Source organism: Sus scrofa, chromosome 3 (genome assembly GCF_000003025.6).
Source record: "Sus scrofa isolate TJ Tabasco breed Duroc chromosome 3, Sscrofa11.1, whole genome shotgun sequence".
NCBI classification, from domain to species: domain Eukaryota; kingdom Metazoa; phylum Chordata; class Mammalia; order Artiodactyla; family Suidae; genus Sus; species Sus scrofa.
In genome coordinates, this window is record NC_010445.4 from 132,710,576 (window position 1) to 132,731,267 (window position 20,692).

Consider the following 20,692-nt stretch of genomic DNA (forward strand, 5'->3'; position numbering starts at 1 on the left):
GGCTCAAAACTGCATTGTGTCACATTGAGAAAAATTAGAATGAGGCATAGTTATGATGTATATATCTTCCAGGGAGTTTGAGGTTGCTTTCAAATAAGAAATTTATAAAACACAACCAAGTATAATAAAATGAGATCATCTGAAACTAGCACACGCAGAAAGAAATGAAGTATTTCAGAAATACAGGCTGTGTATCTGCTGGAACGGCACATAACCTATGCCTGTGTAAGCTCTGAAGGAGCCGAGTCAAATCCGTTTTAACTGAGAAAGGGCAGCATTGATCAAGAAGGAAACCTTTTTTTTTTCAATCTGAATTGTGAAAAATTGAAGTGTTTCACTGGAGTGATGTCCACGATACTCGCAGTGTATTTTCCTGATTATTATTAATGAGTAACAGTCTTGAATGACTTGAGCAATTAGGTATTTTAAACCCAGACTGTTTATGGAAGTGACACAGTAGAATCATTCAAAAATGTTCTGCGTTCCATGAAGATACTCACTGTGAAAGGAACGGCAGTCTTTCACTCTTGAGATACGTTTCCCTGTCTCAGGAAAGGAAGACACGACTTGAAAATAGGAAATTCACACAAGGTCTCTGCAATGCATCACGCCCTCTGTGACATCTTATGTCCCGGCGGTGAACTGCCCTTCCTCTAGGTGACTTTGAGCACACCTAGCTTGGGCCAGCAGGAAGAAAGACATGTCAAAACAACTGTAGTGAGTGCAGAGCAAGACTGTCCTTTGGGGTTAGAGTACTGTCTAGTCAAGCAGTCACCTTTAGCTGGAGCCCACAGTCCTGTGATGCAAAACCTTCCATTTTGCAGGAATTTAGAAGGCAACGTCTCCCTAAGAAGCTCAGCTGCTGTCTTTACATATTGCAAATCACGAGGCCTCTTTGCTGGCATATCTTTAGAAGGTAGCTGTTTGATCGAGCGGAAAGAAACTAATCGAAAGTAAGTGCCAGGCAAATAATTTTAATTGATTTGAGGAGTGTGTGATGAGAACATACTACTTCATAAATTCATATGCTCTTAGGAGGGTACAGAGGGCCTCGGTGCAGGCAAGTCTGTCGGCACTATTTTTCCAGCAGCCTTTGCTCACTTGGTGTGTCTCCATCACCTTTTGATAACTCTTGCAATGTTTTGACATTTTTCATTATTATATCTGCTGGAGTGATCTGTGATCGGTGACCTTTGATGTTACTGTTGTGCTTGTTTGGGCACCAGGAACTGCATCTGCATGGGACGGAGAACCTCGCCCATCGCCGGGTGTGTGCGGTCTGCTCCCTCCCCTCTGCTCAGGCAGCCCCATCCCCTGAGACACAGCGGTATCGAAATGTATCACTCTGCAAAGACCTCCACGTGTCCACGTGGAAGGAAGGGCTCCACATCTCTTATTTCTAATCAAAAGCTCGAAGTGCCTGAGCTTAGTGAGGAAGGCGGATCAAAGCTGAGACAGGCTGAGCATGAAGCCTTTTGTGCAAAACGGGAGCCAAGCTGTGCACGCAGAGCAGAGGTCTTGGGGGGAAGGAAAAGGGCTGCTCCGGGGAAGACATGAATGCGAAGAAACAACCGTTTGAGCGGCATGGAGGGACTTGGAGTGTCTGGAGAGATCACATCGGCCCCACATTCCCTTAGGCCAGAGCCCCACTGTTCAGGGCTGCGAAGGCTGACGGGGGAGGAAGCTGCAGAAAGAACCTGGAAGCTGGCAGGCTGGTTCCCGAGGTCAAGCGAAGAAGCCGTCTGGGTAACATAAAGTTCATGTGCCTCGTGATGAGAGACATCCTGTCACCACACTCAGCCTTTGTCTTTCTTCCATAAGTTAGAGACCAGTTTTGGTGTTAACAAGAAAGAAAGAAAGAAAGATTTGGAAGTGCCCTAACAGGTAACGAGAACCGTCCGCTTAAACTGGCATCTGAAGGGCCTCCTTGCCTGCCCGCGGGCATCTCTCATAAGCATCCTATCTGAATAAATCTGTTTCTTGCCTATCCAAAAACAAAAAACAAAAACAAAAAACAGAAAACTGACATCTGGCTAATGTTTTCCAAAATGGTTTTCCATATTTCCACTAAAACATGCCTAATTTCCCAGAAAAAGTTAAAAAGCCAAGCCTGAGAGGACTGCTTCTAGAACCTGGCAGGGATCCCACCAACCATGCCCCTGACGGAGCTAATCCTGCTGGTGGCGGACACAGCCGCCCCTCTGGGGGAGGTCACGTCTGAAGACCCCAGAGCCTGGTGACCAGACCCCACAGCACGTTCGGCCACGGTCAGCGCGAAACGCAATGACTGGAAAACAGGAGGGATGGGGAAAGCGAGGTTTCAGACCCTTCCTCTTGTAAAGTCAAGAGAAATGTTTTGCCTTCTGGTTTTATTAATTTGAAATATTTAAGAATGCTTTTAGAAATTTGTGATTCTAGGCCTTCGGAAGACTTTCTTGCTAAAGTCCACCTAAATCCTGGATAGGCTAAAACAAACATACTTCTTAATCAGGTACAGGCCTTCCAAACATGTAAGGCAAGTCCTTACATAATTTTGATACGAAGAAACATTTTGAGGAAGTTACGAAGCCAGTTATGTTGGCACCATTTTTAGAAGAAAATTAAGAAGTAAAAACCTACAAAGATGTATGTGCTTGGAGGTATATGTGCCTACATGTTTTCAGATACATGTTTATGTATGTGCATTATATATATACATGCTACGTGTATGTTTTTATGTATAAGTGTTTGTATGTATATGGGAGGCGCTTTTATATCATTGGGAGAAGGATGTAAATACCAGACCATGTATGGTGGTTGCCTCTAGAGGCAAGCTTGGGGGAGAATTTGGGGGCTCATGGGCTGTGGCTCGGGGTCAGCGTCTGAGGAGTACAGGCGACGTTCTCTCTATGAGTAAGGAAGGCACACACCCACACAGGTGTGTGTCCTACACTTAACTCTGGAAAACAGCCGTGTCTGCAAAGACGTGTTCTTAATGTGATGTTTCTTATTAGATTTTATTGTCAGGATGTTCGAGCTTATGACATTTTATTTGGAGATATACCACGACCTGCTCAAGCAGAAGATCTTTACGAAGTCCTCGATTCCTTTACTGAAAAGTATGAAAGCGAAGGACAACGAATCAACGCAAGGAAAGCAGCTCGGGAGCAGAAGAAAGCTCAGGTCACGCCTGGTTTGTTCATTTTTCTTAGTAGTCCCGGAAAATGTCTTTATATGGAAGACTCTGTCCCTGATATCAGGTTCCCGATAACCCCCTAAACTGCTCTTGCAATGTCATTTACGCAAAGTTCTTGTGACAGTGTCGGGCAACCCTGACAATCTTCCGCAAATTTCAAAGAGAAACATGGTTTTCTGGGACCGCATTTCCGCAAGGATAGAACTTAACAATATGAACTCATGACGCTGATAACAGCTGCCAACACCGGGGCTTTGACGTGGGGAGGGTGGTGCTGTGTGCCCAGCTCACCTAGTTCCGCAGCCCCGGTCAGAGTCACCCTCCGCCTGCGCGGTGGTCCGAGGCGCGGGCCAGGGAGGCTCCCGGTTGGAGAGGAGCGCCCCCTGCCATCCCCGCGTGGTGTCCACTTCAACCAAAGGCGGCCCGAAGCGGCACAGGCGATAACCTTTGCCATAACATTTGCCACGTACTTCAGGAGAGGGAAAAAAAAGCCGGATATGCTCCTTAGTAAAAATGGGGTTTTAAAATCATGTCCTTTTTTTTTTTTTTCCCTCGTCCCTCCCAGGCTAAAGAATTGCCTCCAAAACCATTGTCAAGACCCCAGCAATCGTCTGCACAAGTCCAGCTGAACTCTGGCTCTCAAAGTAAGTATTTTCCTTGCAACTCAAATACAATTGTAATTAAGCAGTTATGAAATACGGTTAAGAAGTCAATTTACATTTAATAATGTCTCCAAAGTTATAACTTAACAGTCAAACGGGACATCTAATGAGTCTTAAAGAGAGAAAAACAAATGCTTGGCCTCTTCCAAACCCACCAGGCAAATTCTTATTCCCGTAATTTATGAAAACTTCTGTTCTCATTCAGAAAGTTCTCTTTCCAACTGACAAAGAAATTTATCTTTAAAGTTTTTCTTTTTTGTCATTTCTCCCCAAGACTGTTATTCTGCCATTTGAAATGGAAACAGAATAAGCCTGTTTTCCTCATATACTCATAGATTTATACTTCAGAATATTAATTTTACCATATGTATTTGGGACCTCAGGGTTTCAAAAGGTGGCTTTATAAATTTATAAGGCACCAGGTTTTTGGCCTTTACTCAACTCTTTCCATTACTAGTTTTTAATGACAGTTACTCTTAGAATTCTGCTTTTCATGTCTAGAGATTACCAGTAAATAGCAATGTATTAAAGTAGACAGTTTTTCGTATTAAAATAACTATTATGCAAGTGGTACTGTGAATGATGATGAATCTGACTTATATTCTGCCTTTAAAGAGCTTTCCGTCGAGGAGCAGGGATAGCAGAAGAGTAACTGCAATTACTGGAAGGAAGTACAGTTGACACCTGCACAATGCAGGGTTTAGGGGCATCAGCCCCCCACCCCTCTCGGTCAAAAAATCTGTATGTAACTTTTGACTCCCCCTAAAGTTTACTAAGAGCCCATTGCTAACCAGAAGCCTTACCAATAACATGAACAGTCACGTAACACATTTTTTGTCTGTCATGTATGTTACATACTGTATTCTTAACTAAGCTAGAAAAAAGGAAACATTGTCGCCATATGTTTACATTGTCTGTTTACAAGGCGAATTGACTGTCAGTACCTACATCAATAGTGTCTCACATGACGCAAAACGGTGTGAACAGTATATGTATTACTAACACTAGACATGAAAAATGAAACACAATGTGGAAAAGAAATTCATATTTACAGGTATGCGTCGATTAAAAAAAAGCAGCAATGTGATTGCTTCATGGTAGCCTGGCCTGTGCACTAATGAATGGCTATACAATTTTCAGGGCACACAGAACTACAGCCATGTTACATTTTTTAAAATCCACTTATCCTTGATGAAGCGTGATACACACACACACACAGAGGCATACTGTAGAGTAGCGTCATTCTTTGAAAGCAAAGTTATAAAACAAGACTAGCACGTTACTGATTTTATATTAAACACGCCTCGCCTTATGCGTGTACCGGGCATGGCGTTGCACTTCTCTACGCGCCTTGCACATGGTGATGTTGGCCATGAACAAAGAGTGAGTAGATTTTCCCCTGAGGACCCTCGAAGACACACAGGTAAGTTTATTAAGCAAGAGGCCTGATGATTACCTCCTGTTCATCTAGTGGGGGTGGGTCACCAGGATCTACCCGTCCTCCCGGTTATCCGCACGCTGAGTGGGCTGAGGAGGAGGAGCAAGAGGAGGGGCTGGGCTTGCTGTCTCAGGGGTGACAGGTGGAGGGGGCGCAGGAGAGGCAGCCTCAGACGTGCAACTTTATGGAAATACACTGTAATTTCTGTCTGACTTTCTTGCTTTTCCATTTCTCTACGAATATGTCTCTGTGGTCCCAGCCCTTCTTCCACGGTTTGCTTCAGTGTCAGTGCCCCTACGACGCAAAGTCCATGTTGCAAAAGGAATCAGACACAGTCTTGAATAACGGGAACCCTCTCGCAGATTGCCTGACGTCAGATTGTCTCTGGCGCTGCTGCCGTGCCTCTTTCATCACCGTCTCGCGCTGGTTCGGGCGCTCATCTCCATCAGGCTGTCTTCTGTTGGTTCCTCTGCTGTGGTGTCTGTCAGCTCTTGGGACTCTCTGAGATCCATAGAAATCCTTCACCACACCCCTCCCTGCCCCCAGACTGCGCATCTTTTTTGCCGTATCTATAATCTGTTTCATGATTTTCTTGATTGCCTCTTGTAAATGCTCTGAAGTCATGCACATCTGGAACAGTTTTCTCCAGCAGGAATGTGTTGTTTCAGGCTTGATGGCTTTCGTGGCTTTTTGTATAAGAACATGGCACGTTTTGCGGTGTAATCTTCCAGGCTTTCATAATGTTCGGTCCATCAGCATCCTCTTCCGTGGCATCGACAGTCCTTTCTATAGGGTAGCGTGTGTAATGAGCCTTACACGTCCTCAGGACCCCTGATCTAGAGCCTGAAATAGAGATGTGTTTGGGGCCAAGCACCCACTTGGTGTTCTACTCACGGGCTCCGGGTGGCCAGGGGCTTTGTGTGATACCCAAAGAATTTTCAGAGGCCTCCCCTTTCCGGCAAGGTACTTCCTGACTCCAGGGACTGATCTGGACGAGGTTCTCGTGGTCCAGGCCTTCTTTTTGACCAGAGATCGGCGGCTTGTGTTTGTCTCTTCCCTCCCAGGCTTGGAGCTAACAGGCTTATAGACGAGACCATAAACTCGACTGCACTCACACAAAGCAAGAGAGTAGGTCTAGCTTTTCCTGCCTTAAATCCTGGCGCCTCTCCTCTCTGCTAATTTTTGCTGCGTTTTTTCCCCCCAGAATAGGGTAGATTCATCTGCATTTAAACCTCTTCACGAAGATGTCCTCTCTCCTCAGTGATTTTCTTTTCTTTTTTTACATTTTGCTGGAGTTTGGCTGATAATGTACTGTGTCGTGTGTCGGCTCCACAGCAAAGTGGATCAGTCATTCTCATTCATACACCAGCCTCTGGGAACTCATCTGCTGCCTCTTGGTCGGCAGGAGCTACTTCTTTAGCTTGACATTTTTAAGCCAAATCTGTAACTAAAATCATCAAACCAACCTTTGTCAGCATTTAATTCTCCAGCTCTAGATCCTTCAGTTTCTTTTTGCTCCAAGTTGTCATGTAATAACTTTGCTTTTTCTCGAACCGTATTAGAGTCTATAGTGATCCTGCACCCACATACAAAGCGCATTTTCAGTGCAAGATAAGAAGGTATTTCACAAGAGGGGCGAGGCCGCTGGGCCTGCTGGCGGAGCTGCAGCCACAGCTTCAGGATCTCCTTTCCTCTCCTCGCCGCGGTCCTCACCCTGCATTCGTGGTGCACGCCGGCCGGGTGGCAGCCACAGCTGCACACGCCTTGGTCCACAGGCCCGCCAGGCAAGTCCTCCTCTTCTTGGAGCGACTTTTCAGGGCTTCTCAGAAGCACTTCCGGGACCACTCGTGGTCCTTTGCATGGGGCCCAAGGAGCTATTCCGGGTTTACAGTATCCCATTGACACGCCGTGTAAAACAGCCCAGAACCAGGAGGTCGTTTATGATGTAACACAGGTTGCTGGAGCGGAAGCTCGTCACGAGGAGACGGTTGCCGTCGTGGGGCATTTTCAGCGGGGACTTGCCACACCCGAGCTCTGGCTGCAGCGACAGCAGGGAGCTGTGAGATGATCGCCCCAGCGTCGTGGGCACGTGTGCGCATGAACAGGCAGTGCTGGCATCCACGCCCCGGGGACTGCGCACTGCAGCTTGACATCGGGTTGCGGGTCTCTCCGCTGCTGACGGTGCTGTGTGTGTGTGGCCTGTACGTGTGCGTGTGAGCACGCCTAAGTGCTGATACATTCTAACTTTTGATAAAATAGCTGTGTATTTTTATGGTGATTAATGATAAAATAGAGTGCCTACATACATTCTATGCATTCACGAAATATCTAACTTTTTCTTAATTCTTTTGATATTTCTCGGCTGTGAGCTTTTCCAAATTGTCGCAGACCTCAGACAAGTTTTCCAATGTATTTGTCAGAAATAATCTGCTAGTAAGTGGACCCACCCCGTTCAAACCCGTGTTGTTCAAGGGCCAGCGTTTCGGGCTGTTCAGGGAGGAGCACTCTGAGCAGGGACATCCTGCGAGGACAGGAAGCGTGTCCGCCCTCGGTCCCTTTTGGTGCCACGACTGCGACCCACAGCCCCGTGCTCATCCCGGGCTCTGCCTTCAGCTGTGCCTGCATCTACCTGGAGGACCCTCAGGAGCTGGACATGCTTTACTGCCCGGCCCACACCTCCCCCGGCCCTGCTCCCTTGGTGCTGCTTTCTTCTTCCAAAACCGACAGTCTCTTTTTCATTCACGTTCCAGTGATCAATTCGCTTACACCCTTATTTCCAGGAGCAAGTTGTGAGCCTTGAATCCACTTTTATTTTAGAGCTGAGTGATTACCTAAAATTTGATCCATCTGTATATTTTACAATACGTAGTGTTTCTAAAGTTTCTTCACTAAGAGAACAGGTGTCTGTATCACACTTACGTAAAAATCCTGTGTTAGTTGTCATAATGTCCTTGTCGACGTAGGTTACGAAACTACCTACCTTAGCTCAAGACATTCCTCTCACCTAACAGTGGGACAGCCTTGGAAGATGTGTTTCCCTTGCATGTTCCCCATGGGAAGGGATTTGCAAGTCTCCCCGTCGTCTTCGGTCCCCGGGTCTTGCCTGTGCCAGGCTCAGCCGGTCGGTCCCGCGGAGGCCGGTGGTGCTGCCGGGCCGGGCGGAGTCCTCGCTGCCTTCCCCTTTCCTGTGCGCTTTTCCGCAAAGTCAGTTCTGTTCTCCAGATGTTCCTGTGAGTGTCATCCTTCTCTGGACTTTCTCAGCTTCATTGTTTGTTGCTAGATTCTCTCTCTCTCTCTTTTACATGCACGTCATCTTTTCTCAAGCAACGCATCACCTCCAGTTGTGAACGTCCACTTTTGATTCAGTAAAAGGAAAGGGCACAACTGGTATCTGATTTTAACTTTTTATTTTAAATCTGATTTATTTCCAGGTTTTTTATTAAAAAGCTAAATCTTAATTTTCAACTTCTTATACACCCTCACATACATCATTTTACATAAATGCACATGTGGTACATACAAGTGGTTTTGAGAGTGTTTTTTCTTTTGAGTCGTTCCTTTTCCCCCACTGCTCCTCTGTCTTCACTCAGGTGGCGCCCTCTTCCGCGCTCGTTGCTGCGAAGCCCATGTTCCCAGCATGAGCTGTGTTTTCCTCCAAGGCTCTGTCGTCCTACACACAGGAGCGTGGACATCTACATGGGCAGAAAAATGCTGTCCTATCGCCCATGCTTTCCTAGAGCTTGTTTGTTTGTTTTGCTCGACAACACCTCATGGAAATCCCTGAGTCAACTGATACAACTCTAAATTTTTTTTTTGATTGCAGCATGTAATGGCTTGATGTGGGATCTCAGTTCCCAGACAGAAATTTAACCTGGTCTGCAATGTTTAAAGCACTGAATCCTAACCACTAGACCCCCAGGAATTCCCTCTAATTCTTTTTAATGGCTATTTAATATTCCATGGTGTAGATGTCCATATTTTACTTAGCCACTCTCCTATGATAGGTATTAACTATCCGTTTTTTTTCCCATGAGAAACAATGCTACAATTAAAATCTTTTAAAATTATCTACATATTGGCATTTTTCTTTTTTTTTTTTTCCTTTTTTTTTTTCCAGCCACACCTGAGTCATATGGAAATTCCTGGGCCAGGGATCGAATAGGAGCTGCATGCAGCTGGTTCCTACACCCCAGCCAGGGCAACACTGGACCTGAGCCACATCTGCACTGCCTACACTGCAGCTTGCAGCAATGCTAGATCCTTAACCCACTTGAACAAGGCCAGGGATCAAACCCACATCCTCACAGAGACAACATCAGGTCCTAACCCACTGAGCCACAGGGGGAACTCCATGGCACTTTAAAAAAGATAATTGCTAGGAATAGACATGATAGATCAAAGGATAGATTTCTAAATTTTTAGTGGATTTGGTAGATTTGCTTTTTAAAAGTTTTTACTACTTCAGAGTTTCATCACTCATTCTCCACTATGACACCTCCCACTGCAACACCCCCCCCCAAAGCTTTCCTCTCATGCACAGTCCTCACCACTGTGAGTTGGGAGTCTCTTGAAGTGTTTACCAGTTTGAGGGTTGGTTATAGCTCCTTGTTAATTGGATTGTGTTTGCCTTTGTCTATAATGCTTTAAACATATTTTCATACAACTGCTGGCATTGGGGATTTAATTTTGTCTGAAAAGTCTCTGTATTTCATTAGTTCATTTTTTCCTATTGGAAAACTTGTTGCATTTTCAATTTGTAGGAGTGCTTTGTATATTAAGGGCTTTGTGCTTTGGGTTACAGTTTTTGCTACATGTATCATTTGTCTGTGGATCTTATTTGTCATATCTTTTACTATATGAAAGTTCTAATTTTTATGTAAAAATATGTCTACCATTTTTATAGGTTTCGTATTTTTAGCCAGAGTATGGTTCCGTCTTCTCTCCTGTCCGAGAGCCTGTGTTCATGATGCCCGCATTTTCTCGTAGGAATTTGTTCTTTGCAATTACTGGACACGCTGCCTTCAGATACTTTAAAGCCTTTTTACCAATGCTGCCCTCAACCCCAATATGCAATTCTGGCTAAAATAATATTACGTAGTTAAAGAATTCTATGATTTTGGGATAATAATTACCATAACAGTACATGTATAAGCTAATGAATATGGCATTTATATGATAATCTTCCCATTTTATGCTTTCCTTTTGTTGAGATGTTATTTTGTATCTTTCCTAAGATTTCATGCTTTCTGTGCCTTTCTCGTTAAGTTTATTCCTAAGTACTTTGTAATTTTGGTTTGCTGTGGTGAATAGACTATGCTTCCCCATTTATAGTTCAGAGTGCCTATTTTAATAGTTGAGAAAGTCTCAGTTTGCATATTTTTTGTCTTATATGGGTCACCTACCCCAAATCTCTTTTTTCTAGTCAGTTTTAAAAAATAGATTCTCAGAGTTCCTGTCTTGGCCCAGCGGAAATGAATCTGACCAGGAACCATGAGGTTGTGGGTTTGATCCCCGGCCTCGCTCAGTGGGTTAAGGATCTGGTATTGCTATGAGCTGTGGTGTAGAGCACAGATGCTGCTCGGACCTGGCATTGCTGTGGCTGTGGTGTAGGCCGGCAGCTGTAGCTCCAGTTGGACCCCTAGCCTGGGAACCTCCATGTGCCGTGGGTGTGGCCCTTAAGAGCAAAAAATAAGAAGGATTCTCTTGGCATATTTCTACTCTCTTCCCCACCTGCCAATGCTTCTTTCTATATTTTTATGTTCATAAACTTCTTAGGTCCATGGCCTTCAAAGTGGTGCACCTCTACCCTTAGGGGTACGTAAAGGCTGGGAAGGTGTTTGCGGGCACAGGTAATTTAAAAGATACGGATTTTCCCAGATCTTCAGTTTCCACACGTGTGAACATGACGTGCAGAAAGCCTCTCCTTTCTGTTCTCTCTCCTTTCACAGTAGTTTTTTCCCACATTTGAATAAGAAAAGCAAACCCCGAACCGTCTTAATCATACTGTACTACACTGTCCCCAAAATGTGAGGACAATGATCCAATTTGAAACATGGACACTGGTGGTGATGTGGTTAGTAAATCTGATAGTAGTAAGTACTTTTGTAGATTTTAGGTGATTTCTGTTTTTTTTGCTTTCGAGAAAATTGCAGGGGAACCTAATAGCTTTGTTATCTGAATGTATGATAAGAATAGTAATGAATATTATCACTACATATTATTTTTTAAAATCTCATAGCTATCACCAAAATAAAGTTATAATAGTAATAGTTTGTTAATTCTTAAGTACTATTTTATTATTGCTGTTTTGATGAGCCACACTTTGTGATTTTCTTTTTTTTTTTTTTTTTTGTCTTTTTTTTGTTGTTGTTGTTGCTATTTCTTGGGCCGCTCCCGCGGCATATGGAGGTTCCCAGGCTAGGGGTTGCATCGGAGCTGTAGCCACCGGCCTACGCCAGAGCCACAGCAACGTGGGATCCGAGCCGCGTCTGCAACCTACACCACAGCTCATGGCAACACCAGATCGTTAACCCACTGAGCAAGGGCAGGGACCGAACCCGCGACCTCATGGTTCCTAGTCGGATTCGTTAACCACTGCGCCACGACGGGAACTCCACTTTGTGATTTTCTTAAACCTCTAAATTAGAAGGGATATAAAAGAATTATGTTACAGTGCTATAAAATCTCTTTCTTGCCCTGTCCCGTTTTTTTGTTTTTTGTCTTTTTTTTTTTCTCAGGGCCGAACCCATGGCATATGGACGTTCCCAGGCTAGGGGTCAAATTGGAGCTGTAGCCACCGGCCTACACCACAGCCACAGCAATGCAGGATCTGAGCCACATCTGTGACCTACACCACAGCTCACAGCAATGCTGGATCCTTAACCTACTGAGCGAGGCCAGGGATTGAACTCGTGTCCTCATGGATGCTAGTTGGATTCATTACTGCTGAGCCACAACGGGAACTCCGCTTTCTGTTTTTTTTATAAGAACCATCTTTCTTAGCACCTATAAGAAAGAACACTGAAATACAATTTTATGTTGAAACTATGTTATTCCAGACATAATAGTCACCCTGTGTATATGTACTAGTTTTTAAAAGTCTTGGGAGTTCCCGTTGTGATTCAGCAGAAACGAATCCGACTTGTACCCATGAGGACACAGGTTCAGTCCTTGGCCTTGCTCAGTGGGTCGGGGATCTGGCTTTGCTGAGAGCTGTGCTGTAGATCCCAGACACAGCTCGGATCCCGTGTTGCTGTGGCTTGGTATAGGCCGACTGCTGTAGCTCCAATTCGACCCCGAGCCTGGAAACTTCCGTATGCAGCAGGTGTGGCCCTAAAAAGCAAAACAAACAAGCAAAAACTCTTGTCTATCTTCTGAGATGCATTGCAAATAATTTTACTTTTGTGTTTAATAAATTAGCAAATTCATAATATATTTAAAATTTTGCACAGTGTGTGCTAATAATGATTACAATAACTCAATCTGTAATAAATTATTTAATAGAGGACTGTGTTACATAACATAAAATTTTAAAACTAAATGTATGTACAATTTTTTGTTGTAGAAACACACATATAAGTACAATATTAATACATTAGTAAAAAAATCTTTGGAACAAATGGAATGAAAATGTGATTTGAAGGTAAAAATGAATGTTACATAGTTTCCAATTATTAGAAACCTCTTGAATTTCTTTACTGATGATGTGGGTTCCGATGACGATCATATTTAGACCCTCCTGTCCCGAAAGGGAGAGGGACGATTATTTAAGTAATTGATGTCGAAATATGCTAAAAAGTATAACCTTGAGTTTCTAGTTAACGACTTTGGATATCGATTTAAAAATATACAAGTGGGAGTTCCCGTCGTGGCGCAGTGGAAATGGATCTGACTAGGAACCATGAGGTTTCGGGTTTGATCCCTGGCCTCGCTCAGTGGGTTAAGGATCTGGCGTTGCCGTGAGCTGTGGTGTAGGTCGCGAATGCAGCTCGGATCTGGTGTTGCCGTGGCTCTGGCATAGGCCAGTGGCTACAGCTCCAATTAGACGCCTAGCCTGGGAACCTCCGTATGTCGCAGGTATGGCCCTAGAAAAGACAAAAAAATAATATACACACACACACACGCACGCACGCACGCACGAGTGAATGCCTGCTGTTTAAAACTTGTTTTTTTTTTTTTTAGGACTGCACACACAGCTTATGGAGGTTCCCAGGCTAAGAGGTCAACTTGGAGCTACCGCTGTGGACTTACACCACAGTCGCAGCAACGCGGAAGCCGAGCCACGTCTGCGACCTACACCATAGCTCACGGTAATGCTGGATTTAACCCACTGAGCGAGGCCAGGGATCCAGCCTGCGTCCTCATGGATGCTATACTAGTCAGATGCGTTTCTACTGTGCCACAACGGGAACTCCGTTAAAAATTATTTTAGGTGTTGAGCCAGCAAAAATGTTTAAAATCACTGGCTTGGGGATTACAAGTTTTCTTATTCAGGCATTTTATGATCACTTCTGGAAAACGTTGGTGTTTTTGGTGAGTATGTAATTGCAAGCCCAAGAGATGCAGCTGATGTGTATCTGGTCACTCGGATATCAGACGTGTAGCACCTGCCTTGTATTTGGTCTGTTTTCTGTGTTTATTCAGGGATTCCTCTTGATATAAAGATGGTAAAATAAAGATATTTCTGTCAATTGAGGTGGTTTAAAACATTTGCTTAACAAGGATAAGATTTGACATTCTTGGGTATTTTATAAGCTATATACTAATAAGTTTTCTAAATGTTCTCCCTCTTTTATTTATCCATTTACTTTTTTTCAGGTAACAGAAACGAATATAAGCTCTATCCTGAACTTCCCAGCTATCATGAGAGAGTTGGTAAGTAAAAAAAAAAAGAAATCTGTTTTAAGGATGATCCATAACCGTCTTATAAACTTCCTGATTAATCTGGCAGGTTGTGGACATAGGTGGGAAATTTTTCAGCACCCCTTTTTAATTTCGAGGATATCTGCGTTTTTTGAGAAGTACTTCATTTAAACATGCTCTGCACAGGGAGGCCGATTAACCTTGATGCGGTCGCCGAAGGGCTGCACTTGCTCGGGGGAGGGCCCCTGTGGGGCTCCAAGGGATAAGGGACATGGGGACCATCGAGAAGTCGCTGTGGACCCCCCAGGAAGGCCTTGGAAATGTGACTCTGGGAACCAGAGTTCCTTTTCTCGGATTTCTCCAAAGTCGGTACCTGTAATAAATGCCGCAAGTATCTCTTTAAAAGCGGTGTGGGAAAATGTTTAATAATAAGGGAAAGCGGGGCTCTGGAGAAGCGGCTCAGGTTTACACCCAGTGCTTTCACCAGGGGAAGACATTCCGAAGATGGCATTCCTGCCTGGTTGGCTGTTTGGTCGGGTTGTGTTTTTGTATTTGAGGGTAGGACAAGTTAAGTGGTATGAACAGCAGGTACTAAGTTATTATTCGTATTAATTTATTTCAGTCCTTTCTTAAAATACAAGGAATTTTGAAGAAGAAAATGCGTGTGAAGATTTAGTCTATTTTAAAAATAAATCTTACTTTACTGTGTTTTCCCAAAAAGCAGCTGTGAAACCAGTTAAACCCTTCCCTGCACCCTGGTCTATCGGCCTTGCAGAAAAAATCACACATGAGCAGGACATCTGGCCGCCCACAGGCCAGCTGGTCAGCCTGTCCCAGGCCACGGGTGAGCCGCAAGTGCAGAGGCACAGCCATAAGTCTCCAGGTCTTACGGGCTTTTGTTTCGCACCCTTCGGAAGCTCCCACCACCCAATCCTCTGGCCCCTGGGTGAGGCGGACCCTGAGAGTCCACAGACCTGTTTACTGGGTTTTCTCATCACCAAAGGTCTTGTAACCCCTCCGCCAGCATCTGTCACCGTCTCCTCAGCCACCCTGTCGCTGGCAGTGGCACCTGGGTGTGTGGGCGGGCTCGGCAGGGCCTGTGGACTAAGCCCTACCCGGGCGGGTAGTGCCCTGCCCCAGCTTGATGACCACGAATGCCCCAGATTTGCCTTCGAGAACCACTCATCTGTCAGCCTGCCCTGGTGGCCTCATCCTGCTCATTCACCACTGACATTCACACCCTCCAGAGGACGGGGTCACCAAAGTTACAGCCCCCACACGTGGCCTGGGGGGACGCGGGTTCCAGGACCGGGCCAACCACCCAGCTCCTCACTGCAGTAAATGCGAAACAAAACCAAAGCTGTGCTCTCTTACTCCGGGTTACTTCTTGCAGGGACCTTCCGAAGGCTGAGCTGCTTCTTCTGACTCTTGTCTGGGGTCAGATGTGTAGCCTACATCTGGGTTGCATTATGCAGGCTCCACTGAGAAGCAAAGTAGCGACTTGCTAATTAGGAGCCTCAGAGCAGCTGCCAATCACCAAAGCTGATTGTAATCTGTTTCCTGTTAAGTGTAGCCCTGATTTGGGAGGGGAAATGTCCTCTATTTGAATTAAACTTGAATATTATGGTGAAAATGACCAGTTGCTTCAAAGACCCTCCAGAGTGGCTTTAAGCGCAGGAAGGTAAAAGCTGAAGGCGAGCAGCTCCGCGGGGAGCCCGTCGGTGGGCGCGGGCTGTTCTTGTCCCCGGGGCGTCGCCTCGCGGTCTCCACGGGGCTCTCCCTTCCTGGAAGGACAGGCCTCCTTGGCTCCCCTTTATGTTTTCCCCTCACAGCCGTACCTGCAGCACATGGAAGTTCCTGGGCTAGCGGTCGGTCAGAGCCACGTCTGTGACCTGTGCCACAGCTTGAGGCAACGCTGGATCCTTAACCCACTGAGTGAGGCCAGGGTTTGAACCCACATCCTCAGGGGTACTATGTTGGATTCTTAACCTGCTGAGCCACAGTGGGAGCTCCGGCTCACCATTTTTTTAATGAACTGTTTTGTGGGCATTAACTCCTTGTGGAAATTACCCCTAATATTTACAGTAAAGAGGAACTTAAAGTCATTTGGAGCAAATCGAAGAAAGAGCATCAGCAGGGTGGGCACCCAGGAGCTTGTGAGCTCCCTGCTCCCTCGTGGGCGCACCCGCCCTTCCTCAGGCCGCTCACTCCTTTGTTTTCATGAACTTTCCCACAAGCCCTGAACGCCTGGCGCGCCTCTGCTCCTCCCGGAGGCGAGGCCGAGGGTTTGCCTGACGAGTGAGGTGGGGAGGAACGCTGGCGCTCTTGCCGCTGCCCCTCGACGCCGCACGTCACTAGCTCCACCGGCGACGGCCCCGTCTGTCTCAGCCGTGCTCAAGGCTCAGAGGGCAGAGTGTTGGATCTGGGCCTCGTCACGCACTGCAGCCCTGCCTCGTCCTTCCCACACCGCTTTAGCCTTAGCTCACTGGAAACTGCAGTGCAGAGCACATGCTGCTGAAACGCAGCCTCCGTCTACTAAACAGAAAAGTGGAGACAGAGTTTTGGGTGAAAGACAAAGGAATCGCTTTGACTGCTTTGCCAGGCAAAGGAGGCCACGGCAGACCAACGCCCTCAGAACTGTGTCCTGCCTTGAGAGGGGTGGCAAGGGGTATTAAAGTTTGGGAGTGAAAAATGGGGCCACAGATAAGGATGGGGTGGATGAAAGCTTGCATTCTTCTTCAGAGCTGGTGCCAGGCAGTCCTGGGACGGGTTCTGGTGGCCCTTGAGGTTCTCCCACCAGGACCTGTTTCCTGAGTGAAGAATGCTGCTGCAAGGAGTTAACATCTTCTGTTCTACAGCAGAGCTCAAAGATGTGGTGATGTCTGTTCCTTGAGGGGGAACCAGGACCCTGCCCCAAGGCTGCGTTGTACTTCTGGACTGCTCCCTGGCCTCTGCATCCCCTGCCTTCCCTGGTCAGCCACTGTCTGAACCTGCCCTTTGGGACTCAGGGATGGTCCGGGGTGGGGGGGAGGTGAATGAAGCCTGTTTCCTAAAGACAAGGCATGAGGGACACAGAAAGGGTTTTGTGTCCCAAAGCCCCACAGGGCCCTGCTTGGTTTCAGAAATTAGACAAGCCCTAATGGGAGGCAGGGGTTGAACCAAGTCTGTGATCCCTCTGTCTTTTCTTTTGTTCATAATGTCTTTCTTCCTGTAATTATTCATCATAAAATATATTCCTAAAACCACTACAAACCAATTCAGTTATCCGTGATTACCAAGGATCATCGGCACCATATATTCTTATTATTTGTGGTCTGGATGACTCCAGGAAAATACACCGATTCTCCTGGAAAGTTGGCCCAACAAAAGTAAAACGCCCCGACGTGTCTACATTCAGTCTGTTGAGTGCAGTGTAAGATTTGTGTGGCCCCGGGGTAGAATCTCAAGAGTGGTGAAGATTCGCCTGGAGGCAGATTTCCGAGATTCAGATGTCACTGCCTCGGGCACCTCACTCAACTCTGGCGAGTCTCACATCCACATTCCTGAAGCGGGCCTGAGGGAGCCTCCTCCTTGGCGGAGAGGCCCGAGGGGGAGCCGAGTGACCCCTGTTATCCAGTGGGCATCACTCCTGTGCATCTTTATTTTCCAGCTGGTGTGACAAGTGTTTACGTGTATGGCAGCTAAGACGGCTGTGGCTTCCAGAACATTCCCTGATATCCACAAGCAATCTTTTACTTGCTTCTTGCTATTATCCGAAATATCTGGAGGCAAGAGGGAGGAGGACGAGTTCCTTAAGGATTTTCACTAAGTTGGATTAATCGACATTGATAAGAAAATGGTTTTCAGAATGATTTCTTTAAACACAGAACATTCTTCTGATCTAGTGACATTGAGCCCTGGCTACGTCCCGTCACAGTGAGGTGTTGCTGCTTTTCATGGTACATGGTAACAACTGCTCATTAATGTGTGTCAGCAGTCATTTAACTGGTTTTGATTTTACCCAGGCTACCAAAATTTTATTCTTTTGGTGACATACTTTTAATCTTATTTCTTAAAATTAATAGGATAAAAGTAAAGGCAGTATAAAATATATTGAACACTTTTGTAGAGAAAACTATACCAGTGATACCGCTAATATAATTATATTAGTTAGTATTAAGGTTATTTCTGCGGGAGAACTCGACTACTTGGACATATGCCTTATGAAAAGAACTGTAGCACCATCTCGTGTGAGACAGAAAGGCAGTGCTTTGGTCAATGCGGTTCAATTAGAATGTTGACTATTTTCATTTCTTCCTGACAGGACAAGGTATTTTATTTATTCCTATTATTATATTATTATAGGCTCAGACAAGCAATCAGATTTAGAGTTGGGTTATTTGTATTTCCGTATATCTGTGCTTAGAGGCATTTAACAAACATCTAAGTGCCTACTTGAGGCACAAAGTTGTGTGAACGATGGGAAGACTGACTTCCACGTAGCTGCGCACAGAAAGGATGTTTCTTTGCGTTTCCCATGATGCCACACAGGTCACAACATCCACTGTCTTTTGCTCACGTTACCCTCTCGATTCTCTAGGTGCTTTTCCCCAATTGTGTTGAAGTTCCGGTTAAACTTACGTAGACATTCTTCTTGATGTGCTAATTGGAATTCCATCTCTCTTTTGCGAGAAAGGATCAAGGAAATGAAAACAGCCATAAAAGCCTGAGGAAATAAATGCCTGCTGATGAAACAGAAAGTACCACTCGAGCTGGAACCCTCACTATCAATGACCGCAGAGCATGGTTTTTTAATTGAATCTTTTATGATACAATCAGGAGCATAAATACCAGCTTTTATCTAATAGCTATAATTCAGTGAAGCTACCGTAACTGTGCTATTAAAATGGGAAAATCTTAATAGTATTTCCTATAGATTACTCAAATTCAAATAATTCACATTACCACAAGTATCTGCTAAACACAAATTTAAGTACGTAGTAATACACAGTTTGACTTGTGTGGATTTAGAAAATGTTATTAGCAAACATTTGCTCTGTACAAAGAAGAAAAACGTAGGATGAATAACATAATGAAAATCACAGAGACCAAATCTTTTGAGTTGTAGTGGCTGCAAGACATCAGAACACATGCCCCAAAGGGTTCATTTATGTCTTACCTCCGCTTACTTCCAGTTTTTCTCATAAGCATGTGAATGATTTAAATCCTTTCTTCTTGTTTTAGGCAGTTTGAACCAACCCACAGAAGTGACAGCCCTGTATTCTTTTGAAGGACAACAGCCAGGAGATTTGAATTTTCAAGCTGGAGACAGAATCACAGTTATATCAAAAACGGATTCACATTTCGATTGGTGGGAAGGAGAGCTTCGAGGTCAGACTGGCATTTTTCCAGCCAACTATGTCACCATGAATTAAGGTTTATATTGTTTTCTTCTTTGAAAAGTACAATAAAATGATTGCTACGCTGGCAGGATTTACTCTTCAGTCAAACAATGTTTAATATATATTTTTAAATACTTCTGTTTGTTCCATAAACCTTAATCAGTATGTAAAAGTTTCTGGTCTTCTAATATAAATAAATGGTTAACTTACAGATCCTTAAATCCTTTCCACTGGGAGCTCCTGTCATGGCTCAGAGGTAACGAACTTGACTAGCATCCACAAGGACTGGGTTTGACCCCTGGCCTCGCTCAGTGGGTTAACGATCCAGCGTTGCCGTGAGCTGTGGTGGTAGGTGGCAGACAGCTCAGATCCCACATGCTGTGGCTATGCTGTAGGCTGGCAGCTACAGCCCCGACTCGACCCCTAGCCTGGGAACCCCCAGCCTGCAGCCCTGGGAAGACCATAAAATAAAATAGTGCTTTCCACTAATTGTTATCACATATACTATTTAATAGCTAATATCCTCCAATTATATGGTCACATTTCTTTTGTGTTCATTTTCAAACTTCACCGAACATTTGATTTGACTGTACCTGGTGACTTTAACTTGAGAGTCTCGAGAGGGGTATAAATATCAATTCATATATTTGCAAAGCGAGGAGGAAAGAAATCAGCTTAAATGGGGCTAATTAAGTAATACTTGGAGTTATAGGTATTAACTAGAATATTAATCCTTAAATGTTGTCTCTATACCTTCAGACATTGCATATGCATGTATATATTAGAACTCTGTTGCACTGTAATTCGACGACCACGCATTAAAAAAAGACATCTGTTAACTCGCCTTCTTTATGAGGTTGTACTTGTTCATTTGTAGCCGTAGAATAAACTTATGTTGACATGGTTCCAATGTCCCTACATAAGTGTCGTTTTTTAAATGCTAAGTTAATGTCTTGATTTTGTTTTTCTTCTTTTCTTTTTGTAAAGTAACCAGAGGTCTGTTGTTGGTCTGCAGATTAAAGCCCAACTCAGTGATCGTGCTACTAACTTCTTTTTTTCCCCCAACTTTATTAACATATTATTGACAAATAAAACCGTAACTTATTTAAAGGACACAACAGGATTTGAAATCATATGTATTATGAAAGGAGTCTCACTTTGTTAATTAACACGT

General features: G+C 44.8%; 1 protein-coding gene across 6 annotated transcripts in view; it reads left to right on the top strand.

Moving 5' to 3' along the window:
* Nucleotides 1-20,428, top strand: part of SH3YL1 (SH3 and SYLF domain containing 1) — a 46,168-nt gene extending 25,740 nt beyond the window's left edge. For 3 of the 6 annotated variants that reach the window (XM_021085717.1, XM_021085720.1, XM_021085721.1), the window contains 5 exons: nucleotides 825-953; nucleotides 2,994-3,162; nucleotides 3,741-3,819; nucleotides 14,093-14,149; nucleotides 19,361-20,428. In XM_021085717.1, coding sequence (XP_020941376.1) covers nucleotides 825-953; nucleotides 2,994-3,162; nucleotides 3,741-3,819; nucleotides 14,093-14,149; nucleotides 19,361-19,551 — 625 coding nt within the window. In that variant the 3' untranslated portion in view covers nucleotides 19,552-20,428. 6 annotated transcript variants of the gene reach the window in all.